General features: G+C 39.9%; 1 protein-coding gene across 1 annotated transcript; it reads right to left on the bottom strand.

Annotated features, from left to right (window-relative positions):
* Positions 1-503: 503 nt before the first annotated feature.
* Positions 504-4,498, bottom strand: LOC149775110 (uncharacterized). Its single transcript, XM_089943109.1, has one exon. It carries the CDS (start codon positions 4,073-4,075, stop codon positions 2,870-2,872), a length of 1,206 nt encoding a protein of 401 aa, XP_089799235.1. The 5' UTR covers positions 4,076-4,498; the 3' UTR covers positions 504-2,869.
* Positions 4,499-12,242: the final 7,744 nt, after the last annotated feature.

Below are 12,242 nucleotides of genomic sequence, written 5' to 3'. Positions count from 1 at the left end.
GATGTCATCAGTTAGCAGATTTTATGAATGTAAGTAAAATATAAGATACAATCTTAAATATGAAAACCAACGAGTATAAAATGACACAGCATAAGGGAGGTAATTTAGAAATGCCACAGGAATCATAATATATGATTTCAATACATTAATTCATTATTTTAACAAATCCCCAAGATGTCGCGCGTTGACAAGCAGTACATGTACCCATAATGTCACACAGTCAGTCTGCTCCGACTGGTAGACTTGATCTCTGCTGTTAGGTTTCCGTCTATCTAATGAGCTGAATATGTGTGTGTGTGTGTGTGTGTGTGTGTGTGCGTGTGTGTGTGTGTGTGTGTGTGTGTGTGTGTGAGAGAGAGAGAGAGAGAGAGAGAGAAACAGAGACAGAGAGAGAGATTCACATGACAGTGTAACATGTGTACGGTAAGTGACTTCGTGTAGCAAGTGCACGTTCTTATCGTGCGCTAGAATCCAGGTTCCTTGGAGAGAAAAAACAATATTCATTTATGTTTCACAAATAATTATATTTTTATTCCACATCGTTTGACTGGCTTAAAATATGTTATATAGCAACTATAGCTTTGTAAGCGCGTAAAGGTCTCTTAGTTAGCGACAATCGGCTGTTGCCAAAGCGCGTCTCGTCCGATTTCACGAAAATCTAACGGTTGACGAAAATGTTCCCAAGTATACAATATAAAAATGCACATTGATATACGTATTACGGTAAAAGCTCTACATTTCTCTATAAGAATAGTGCTTCTAGATCCTATTGTTTGTCTGTGTATTATGGACATGAAATAATCAAGTGATTTGTTTATAAAGCTGCAGACAATATAATGATGAGTTTGCTGTCCGCTGAAATGAGATTTTATCCCGTAATTGCTTTCAGAGAATTAGTTGTACGTGCAAGCGTCAGCATCATCGGATGCTCTATTTCATCAATTAGACTGCTTTCAGTGGAATGTCATGGTTATAGCAAGATTTAGACTTCATTAGGTTAATATTACTTGACCTTTAATGAAGTTTCAAGTACGAAATTACAATACCTAATTTGCTTCCTTGACATTTAAAAAGATAAACTGACACGTGATCGATGTCTTCAAAAGTAAGATGTGTGTGTGTGTGATTTTAATTTTTAACTTAGATTAAACCATTTTTCAGTCATATCACATTTTGTTTATGTAATTGCAATATTATAGTATCACTTTTTAAAATAGATCGTGTGTCACACTTATCACTCTATAAATTATATCATCTTAAAATAAATAAATACTTTCAGAAGATATTGTAAAGGGGAAATGCCTACGCTTGTACAGAAAAAAGTCTTGTAAAGGGGAAATGCCGATGCTTGTACAGAACCTCGTGTAAAGGGGAAATGCCAACATATGCACAGAAAGTCTTGCAATGGGGAAATGCCAACGCTTGTACATAAAGCCTTTTAAAGGGGAAACGTAAACGCTTGTACAGAAAGTCTTGTAAAGGGGGAAATGCCAACCCTTGTACAGAAAGTTTTGTAAAGGGGAAATGCCAACGTTTATACAGAAAAAAATCTTGTAAAGGGAAAACGACGACGCTTGTACAGAAAGTCTTGTAAAGGGGAAATGCCAACTCTTGTACAGAAAGTCTTGTAAAGGGGAAATGCAAATGTTTGTACAGAAAGTCTTGTAAGGTGGAAATGCCAACGCACGTACAGAAAGTCTTATAAAGGGGAAATGCAACGCTTGTACAGAAAGTCTTGTAAAGGGGAAATGCAAACGCTTGTACAGAAAGTCTTGTAAAGGGGAAATGCCAATGCATGTACAGAAAGTCTTGTAAAGGGGAAATGCCAACGCTTGTACAGAAAGTACTGTAAAGAGGAAATGCCAATGCATGTAGAGAAAGTTCTGTAAAGGGCAAATGCCAACTCTTGTACAGAAAGTCTTGTGAAGGGGAAATGCAAATGCTTGTACAGAAAGTCTTGTAAGGTGGAAATGCCAACGCATGTACAGAAAGTTTTGTAAAGGGGAAATGCAAACGCTTGTACAGAAAGTCTTGTAAAGGGGAAATGCCAACGCTTGTACAGAAAGTCTTGTAAAGGGGAAATGCAAACGCTTGTACAGAAAGTCTTGTAAAGGGGAAATGCCAATGCTTGTACAGAAAGTCTTGTAAAAGGAAAATGGGAAAGCTTGAACAAAAGCTGTCAATGAGATGAATGAATGATAAAAAGTCTTATGACGGTAAGAAATTCTGACCACCTCTACCCATGGGATGGGGGTGGTATTTCTTGGGTGGTTGCTAAGTCATTGACTTTTGACATTACCCTTTTTAAAGGCAGTCATAAATGAACCTGCGAAAGGTCTGGTTCGTTTTCAGATGAAAAATGATGACTTTACAAAGTGCGAGATCCATTCATCCATCTCCCTTGGTTATGTTTATTATCGACATGTATTTTAGTTTTATAAGATCATTGCATCAATTTATTTTTCAATACCTCTGGTGTCGTAATAGTGATTTCCGCACCTGAAGTCGTCATCACAAGGTGGACGTGATACAACTCAGACCACCCCTCCCGCAATTGTCTAACTGTGTAATTACCACAGACTGAGCAGTCAGTCATCAATGTACTCAGATGTGAGGCAATTAAAAATCAAACGCTGAGAAAGTAATTGAATATACATTTAACTTTTCTGTTGTCTAATTAGACTAAGAATGGTCTGATGGGATCTAAGTAAATAAAAAAGTTTTCTGCAATCATAGTCTTTGTGCATATTCAAGATCTGGTCCATAGACCCTCATCCACAGGCGTATCAATAATTCGAAATACATGTACATAAAATTTAAAAATGAAACCTTCCATAGATATACAATTATTTGACATGGTACACAATTGCTATTTTACGCAGTTCCTGAACCTGTTAAACATTTTCTGTAACTCCGCTTTAAACTGCCTGTCGAAAAGACCGTATATTATTGGATTGGCCATGTGGTTGATAAAGAAGGACCAACGGAACATATGGTACATCACTCTTCCCCCATATGGCATATCTCTAAGGAATGATTTCTTCAAAAATTCGATAATTCGAAGAATCAAATGTGGCAAAAAACTGACGCAAAACACGGCAGTTATCAAGAACAGTACAAAGGTGACAGTATCGGTTGCTTTTGTGCCTTTCTTCTTGTTCGACTTTTTAGCTTCATTAGTGGCACGAAGGCCATCAGTTTCATGAGAAGAATGCACACTGTCTTCATTCATTCCTCTATTCTTATTTCCGTGCGCATCTTCTCCAGATACTTTTCGTTCTGAGTTGTCGGTCTTTCGTTCTGAGTTGTCGGTCTTTCGTTCTGAGTTGTCGGTCAGCGATGTTTCGGTTGTATCATTCGTATGTGACCCACCTTTATTTGCTGCTGGCGAAGACGATGCAACAACTTCACGAAAACGCCTTCGACGTAATAGCTCTCTCCATATCAACGAATAAATTGCACTTAGAGCTATTGCACTAACTATGAACACAAACATCAGGACAAACTTAAAAAATGCTGGATATGGTGTGTGCCAGTATTCATCAGAGACCTCACAAGCAAATCCTGTTATGTTGGCCCTGTCAGTCGTTACCGATTTGCTGCCATACAGAACCAGTGTTGGCCATGAAAGTCCAACAGATACAACAGATCCAATAAAGCAGGATATCTTAGCCTTTCCTTCAAGAATCTGAGTTCCATGGGGAACGCACACTTTTCTGTACCGCTCAGTGGCAATGATCAGCAATATAACCCCCGATCCGATGGTTATAAAATATGTGGTCAATTTCATTACTCTGCAACCCCAGCTGTCTTCAAACATGAAGGGATACCGCTGCATATACAGAACAAACGGCATGGTAACACAGCAGGCCACCATATCTATGAACGCCAAGCAGAGAACAAACACTCTGTACGTTGACGAGCTGTATCTGAAGAAATAGATATAAAGAGAAAGACTATTGCCAATGAATCCAATTATCATTAATGCTCCGACGAAGATGGCGCCACCAATATTTTCTATGGCCTTGAGGTCATTAAGAACAGTAAGATTTTCCTCCATTTCAGAATTCCTCATGCCTAGTCGGATTCCTCTTCCTGTTTTGGTCAATGTTCAACTATCAGGTAGACTTGAAATGAGAAATAGAAGATTTTGCGATTGTATGAAGTTAGTTTAAACATTGTATGTCTCACTAATGTATATTTGTATGCTTCACCAATGTATATTTTCTGTGTTGTTATCCACTTCTATACTGAATGGTCTTCTTGTTTTTCCCCGACAACTAAACAAATCTTTTCATTCCAAAAAGGTCTCTTTCTTGTCGGAGTACGGATGATATAAATGCCGTCCATAACAATGACGAACTTTGCTGTTAGAGATCTTACTATTTCTTTAACATTGAACGCACGCTTCTTGTCACTTTGTATAAAATCCTCCCAATTGCTAAGTAAATAATTACCACGGCAATGGACTTTGACCAAATGACATAAAATGATTCAGCTGGAGTGGTTTCCTTGCTGACGTCTATTATTTGACCCGACCAATCCCCCCCCCCCTTATAAATGGGTCTCAGCATAACACGAGGAAACCGTTTGTGGGCACGATATTAACAGTTAATTTTCAGGAGCATCATATATATGTATTGAGAGTTAGTGCATCTTAAAATAACTACCATTACGCTGTCAAGAAGGTTGATGAATGAAGTTCTAAATTTAAATGCGACTTCCAAAGAATCCTATATTCTCTTCTCTTAGAACTCAAAGGGTATCTTGCCATAACACTACATACTTAAGTGTGGAGATGAATTGAGTGGCTTCTTGAGATGTAGAGTAACTTCTATTTACTTTCTCGTCAGTCTCGCCATACAAATGTCAAGGACATGCAGCTCGCACGTGCTGTGTATCATACTTAACGTATTTTTATTGAGTTAAAATAGCACGCATCCAAAACTAGGGTAGACTCTGATCTTCCATGTATACTGCCCCGGCAGATCAAGGTCTACGCTGGTTACTTTGCCGATATAATTCATACACAGTTAATGTGACATGATTAAAGTGGCATACGGGTGTTTTCATATCTCAAATCAAGATTATAACTATTTGGGGGTTTCCACTGACGTTTGTCCGTTGTATATGTTTTGATGCAACAAATCGAACTTTCATACATTCAATTTAATTTTATTTTAATCCATTCGCACACTGCAGAAAAAACTAACTGGAAACGTAAAACGGGGGATATGTAGTTAAAACAAAATCACATTTTTGTTTTATTCTTAGTCAGGGGAAAGAACTCGCTTGCTGTGGCGTAGGACTATCTAGGCCTGACGGCCACGGCGTCACCCTACGCAATATTTATTTCGATCTTTCTACCACCTCGTATAGTATACACAAATAAATAAGTGTTTGTTCTGAATCAGCATTAAGAACGAGTCTGATTTGGAGTACGTATACGTCATGGTCATCGAGTGGAGATGAATTCATCCCCATTTAAAACTAGTTCTTTTCCCCGACTCAAAGAATCAGACGTGTTTAGGTCTGTGCGTGTGTCGGCGAAAATAATGAATTTAATATGGTGTAGGAATACTTCTGTGTCGAATTTTTGTTTCTTCGTTTATTACATAAGTAGTTAATGGGGATCTTATAGGGTCTATGGGATTTATCATTACAGACCCCCTTGGGAACATATAGGGTCTATGTAAATTTAACATGGAGAAAAATCGTGGGAACATATAGGGTCTATGGGAATTAACATGGCCAAAAACCCTGGGACAATATAGGGTCTATGTAAATTTAACATGGAGAAAAATCGTGGGAACATATAGGGTCTATGGGAATTAACATGGCCAAAAACCCTGGGACAATATAGGGTCTATGTAAATTTAACATGGACATAAACCCTTGGGACTGTATAGGGTCTATGTAAAATTGAAACAGGGAGGGACTCTATTTTTTTTTAAAAAAATAAAAAAATAAAATAAAAAAATAAAATAAAAAATAAAATAAAAAAAAGGGGTAGGCAATTCAAAGACTATCTCTTTTCGAGATATATGGCTGGCCCTGAAAAGGACCTTTGGGTTTTTCTTCTTCTTCTTTTATCTTCTTAACTTTTTCCAACATCTTCTTAATTTGTCCATCATTCCTTTCTTCTTCTTCTTTTCTGTTTCCGGCAGCCAGTCCGGGTGGCCCATGGCCCGGAACTTCTCTTGGATTTTCATCCAGTTTGTGTTCAGTTTTTCGAATTCATCCTTTTTTCTTCTATTTTCTTCGTCTTTTCTTTCATTGGACCACTTTTCTTTGATCTTCTTGACCTCTTTGGTCAGCACATTCCTCATTAGTTCTTCAGCTTTCTTAAGTTTTTCTAACCCCCACTTTGCGAAACACCAATCTGTCCATTCTACAACGTCTTCTAAAAAGCACCTTGCACTTGTCACATGATCTATTGCTTCTTTTAACTTACCCACTTTGACATACAATGGGTTAATTAAACCTCTGATTCTCTTCTCCTCATCCTCTATCATTTCTTTCACGATGTTTACGGCTAAGTGCAGGCTCTTTACTTGTCTTGTGACGAAGTCTTTTGTCACTTCATACCTCCATTCCTGTTCAACCCTTTCTGCTACACTCAATCCATCTACCATCCAATACCAACTTCCCATAAGATCGTTGTATAAAGCTGAAGCTGCTGGCATCTTCTTGTTTGCTTATTCCGTAGAATGAGCTCCAATGGCCAACACTGTTAGTTTTATACTGAAAGTGCGGACGTGATGGAAAACATCCCCCTAAAAAACATAAAATTGATCTTACCTAGATCATGACCCAACAACGCGCGGACGTGAAGGAAAACATCTCCTACTTTTTCATTTCATTTCATATAATATAACCCAAACTATACTCTCCCCATTTGCTAAGAAACAATAAAGAAACCCATAATCTACTATTCACACTAACTTACTTTATTAGTTACAAACACAAACACAAACACACAAACACATACACTTCCACTATTAATAAAGAGTTAGTGTTTATTTTCACACTACTCTACCTACACACATTGGCAAATCGATCGTTATTTCTTTTCTAGAGTATTGGGTAGCCCTGAAAAGGGCTGTTTTGTTTGGAACTTCATGGACACCTGGTTAATGGTGGCACCTTCCAGGCCTGGCGCCACATACACATCTTATCCCCCAGTTACTTTTTACCTTTTTGGGGGAGAGAGCAGAGGCAGGATATGTCGCTTCAGAATCCCAATTTTCGCTCTCTGGGATTTTGAAATTTCTTCTTCTCTCCTTTTCCTCCTCCTCTTCTTTGTTTCTTCTTTCCTCTTTATATCTTCTTTCTTCTTCTTCTTTATATCTTCTCTCCTCCTCTTCTTTGTTTCTTCTTTCCTCCTCTCTTATCCTTCCCTCCTCGACAATGGCTTCCGCGGCCAGTTCATTTAATATGCGCCTGGCATATTCCAGATGCACATGAAGCTCCAACAGTTTCTCAAGTCTCGTGTTCATTTTTTGGTGTTGATCAATCAACAAGGGTAGCTGGACTGCCGAACGAGTTTCAATTTATACTGAAAGCGCGGACGTGAAGGAAAACATCCCCCTAATAACATAAAATTCATCTTACCTAGATCATGACCAAAAAAAAACAACAACGCGGACCTAAAAGAAACACTCACTCACTTTTTATGCTACCCATCACTATTTTAAAATTTTTTTATAAATCACTTCAATAGACTATCCACATACTCAAAGCAATCCAATCTAACTCCAAATATACACCTCTAACAGCCAAACAAACATCATTTTAATCTACTATCCACACCAACTTACTTTAGCTCTTACAAACACAAACACACCAACACATACCCTCACATTTTTAAAAAGAGTTAGTGTTTATTTTCACACTACTCTACCTACACACACATTGGCAAATCGATCGTTATTTCTTTTCTAGAGTATTGGGTAGCCCTGAAAAGGGCTGTTTTTTTGTTTTGCTATGGCATTCTTTTTTAGTTTCTAAGAATGCGATGTCCTCTGAGGATAGACTTTCTGGCGATAGGTCTGCTTCTTCGGAAAGAGAAGAAGAACTCTTTGGTGTCGATACGACAATCGACAAAGCCTCTGTCAGGTTCAGGTTGCTGCTGCTGTTGTTGCTGTTGTTGCTGCTGTTGCTGCTGTCTCTGAAGTCTGTACTTCTCCGTCCATTCTTCTTTTTCCCTGTTCACTTCTTCTCTGAAGAGCTCTTCTATCAGGTCTTCAGTGATTTTTAACATTCTCACATTCTCTATTTCTTCTGGCTTCGGTATCAGACTGTGTCTGACCCTATGCAAATTCACGTAGGCTTCGTTGAGCTTGGCTAGTTTGGAGCACATCTTCTTAGGAGGATGAGTCGACAATGGATGGTTAGACTGGAAACAACCCCGGTTCTTATAGTGAAAGCGCGGACGTGAAGGAAAACATCCCCCACACGGTTTTCGATTCGCAACGTTCAGTGATTGTCATGAGAGGGATAGTAAGAAATGAAAGAGCATCAATTCAACATTCTTATAGCTAAACAAAAGACAAAAGCATTTTTTCAAAACACAACATTTTTTATTCAAAAATCACTTAACACTAAACAACAACTCTAACATTTTTAACAATAATCCAACACTATAACATCAAACCATATTTTTTCAAATCACTAACATTTTTTTCTCAATCTACTTTAAACAGGGCTGACAACGTTGTGAATGAAATTGTGATTTCCACTGTTGGAAATCATTAGGCCATTGATGGACACTACGTTTCCTAGCTTGAGACAAAAGATAAGCATAATGGTCACAAAACCATCGATCTACTTTCACATCGTTTCTAGCAGAAGAACGAGGATCGAAATGAGTCACTAAATGTTCTAAGGAATAGCCCAGGCTGCGATGATGCAGAAAATACACGCAGTACTGTCCACACACCAAGGAATCTGTGCCTTGTAATTTCACATTATTGAATCGGGTGGTTTGAGCATTTCTTCTCATAAAGTCGATGATATCGTCTTCCAAAGGGGGCAATCCGTACGAATCGAAATATTCCACACATCCTTCTTGAGGAAAGTAGACGGCTACCCAGTGGGTTCCTGGGAGATGACTGTCGTCCGTGTTGATCACGTAAGCTTGATGGTCTTTAGGTTTGCGATGAGGGAGTTCATCTTTAGCACAGACGACAGGATTCCAAGAAGCCGTATACGAACTGTGGTTCAAAAGGTAATAAAGTTCCCAGGTATCCATTGATTTGTGTTTTTTTTCTTCTTCACAGGTAATAATAAGTCATCAATTCGATCCTGACTTTTTGCTTGAAAATGTCTGACGAATAAACGGTGATTCGTTCTGTTTCCTCACTCTGATTTAGGAGAGCTTCGATACGATGGATCTCTTGAGTGGTTAATGGTGGACAAGAATGTTCACGCAAGTCTTTATACCACTGGTGCAACACGTCTTTGTTTGAGATGAGACTCCAAGCTTCGTCCAGATACTCGTCCAATTTTTCTTCTTGACTCAACATCAGGCATTTATCGTGTTGAATTTGACTGGGATGATCGTTTTGACATCCATAGCAATTTTTCTTGATCAATTCCGTCATTTTGTCGACCAAGTGTTTGGCAAAACAGGAGACTAAATGGGCTTCTTGTTCTGGCCATCTCGACTTCATCATGATCACTTCTTCTTTTTCCACACATTCCATCTCCAAAGTTTCTCCACTAGGTAAAGAGGGAGAACAGTCTTCCATGGCTTTCTAGTAATCTAGAATGACTTCTCTCAAACTATTGATTTCTATGGTATTATCAAATTCGGCATACAGGATGACGTTCACCGTTACATCAGGGTCTCGGTTTGCAAACTGAAGTTCCACACGAATTTGACCAGATTTTATAGGGTGGAAATGTCCCTCGTCGCTGCCTTGGTCTGGAGTGAAATCGAAAGCCCACAAAGCATAACCTCCTGCGTAATCCTCGTACGTAATGCCGTGACTGGTGTTGGTTCCTAACTGGCCGGTGGCTTCGTACAGGGACAAGTACGATCTCAAGTAATTCTTCTTCTCAAAGTCAGGTTCGAAAGGTCGGGTACACAAGGTCTTGCCATCGCGACTGACTTCGATCTTGGACACGCCAAAGTGTTGAAAGTAGAAAGGATTTTTTTCGACAGCTCCGTTGAAGGCTGTATTCTCGACGATACCAACGATCAAACGTTTGGGTAGCTGTCCTTGAAACAGATGATCTTCGATCATGGATCGCTGTCCCTTGGGAATGGTGAACGTTTTCACTTCCACGCGTCGTATGGGATACTTGGCGGTCGTTCTGCTCAACGTCTGACTGATGTCGTTACCCACTTTAGGTAACACTTCCACACGGCGTACGTAGAGTCTGGCTTCCTCGATGACAGTTTTGCAAACAGTAGTACCTATCAAATGGAAAGCGGCACTGCTACGATTCAGTCTCAGGCGAACATTCACCCCGTTTAGCAAATATTTCTCTTGCAACCACATGTCCAGATGTAAACGATCCATCAGTTCTAAACTTTGTCCGTTTTTGATTTTGTCTCTTCGTTCTACAAATCCGTCATTGTTTGGTGTTTTGCTTGCATCAGTTTCGAATCTTTCAAACTGGCCTGCTTCGTCAGCTTCCCATATCACACAGACATTGAGATGAGTGTTCTTGGCATCTATTCCGTACGTCAAGAGATTTTCCAGGTACGCTCGATAAGGGTAAGTATCCATGCTGCTGCTGACCAGTTTGTTGTTCAAGTACAAGTCCACTCCGCTAAACAAGGAATGCATGAAATTGTTGACGGGAGCTATTACCTCATCGCCATCTAGGGTCGAATTGTCCTCATCGACAACTTTGACTTTCAAGTACAAGTAACTGCTATTCAGATCGATGTAATCTTCGGGCTGTCCTTTGATTTCAAACTCGATGGGAGCTGAGGCTGTCAATGAGGAGACGGTGTGAAATTCCACCCACTGGGATTCTTGCATGGTCATCATGGTGGGGGGCATGGCAAACAGATCCAGTTCCGTCTTGGAACAGGCGCAAGACTCTCGGTGCATCATTTTTTCTATGTTTCAATAATCGAAAACGTCTAAGTCTCGAACGGTTCTTCTTTTCTTGGCCTTTCTCGCTTGAAGTCTGGTGAAAGGGTGTTTTCTGCGTCGTCTCTTTCTGCCTTGTCCTTGCTGAATGCCTGACTCGGTAGCGTGCAGGGCATTTATAGGTGTGTCTCGTCGGCCCAAAATGTCTTTACCCGTTTGCAGCAAGACATTTTTGCCTGCCCTCATGAAGGCTTCTTTAGGGTTTTGTTTGTCGATGATGACATTTTGGAGAAATTCTTTGCCTTGCGTCAGTGCCGCATCTTTCAAAGCGTGCAATCCGCGTGTCACCATCGGTTTCAACACTGGGGCCACCGAACGAAAGGCCGATTTTAACATGTCTCCTAAACCGTGTCCTCGCTGTCGAGCAACCCCTCGGTACACTGGATACATGACTTACTTACGAGTCGTGAGAAAACCGTTTTCGAAAATGGAGTTTCACCGTGACTTTTCCTTTGGTGAATGGAATATTTTGTCCCAAATCTCCTTTTATAGTAATGTTGACTGTGTCCAAATACGACTTGCTGACAGGCAAATAGTGAGGATGGACAAATTCGCGGTGGACGTGGTAAGTGTTTCCACCTTCCTCGTCAGCGTTTGCGGCAGAATCCACTTTGAAAGGAATGACACGCAGTAACGGTACGGAGGTGTGTCCCACCACGTTGTACTCCACCACATCGGAGTACACGAAGATCAAATTCAGTCCTTGGTTCAGTTCTACCGGGGTACGAAAATACTTGGCAAAAGAATCGTTGTCAGAAATGACTGGTAATTCACCTTTTTCTTTTTCTACTTTCTTCCTTAGCTCCATGTCACCGCCCAACATGTCAAACAATTCATGACAAAATAAGAAAGACATGATTTTGGGCCCCTCAGGAAATTTCATCAGGAAGCGACGAGCTGTTTTGTGGTACTCCAGGGTGACACTTTTTTTGACACTTTCCAAAGCTTTCAGAAACACACTATTAAACCTGGTGGCTATGGTGTTGACCAAATGTTGACCACTAAAATAATAGCCTGGGGGAATGAACAAGTGATAGGTGGTCCACTTTGAATTTGGTGTACGGGTTTTCTTGTCATATTTGCTATGGGTATCCATCCACTGTTGCATTTGCTCGTCATGAACTTCCACAT

The sequence above is a fragment of the Sinohyriopsis cumingii genome, chromosome 19 (genome assembly GCF_028554795.1).
Source record: "Sinohyriopsis cumingii isolate HCF-2022 chromosome 19, ASM2855479v2, whole genome shotgun sequence".
Classification (NCBI taxonomy): Eukaryota; Metazoa; Mollusca; class Bivalvia; order Unionida; family Unionidae; genus Sinohyriopsis; species Sinohyriopsis cumingii.
This window is presented reverse-complemented; position numbering and strand designations above follow the sequence as displayed.

Excerpts from the sequence above, each read along its gene's own strand:
- LOC149775110 (XM_089943109.1), bottom strand. The coding sequence starts at position 4,075 with ATGAGGAATTCTGAAATGGAGGAAAATCTTACTGTTCTTAATGACCTC.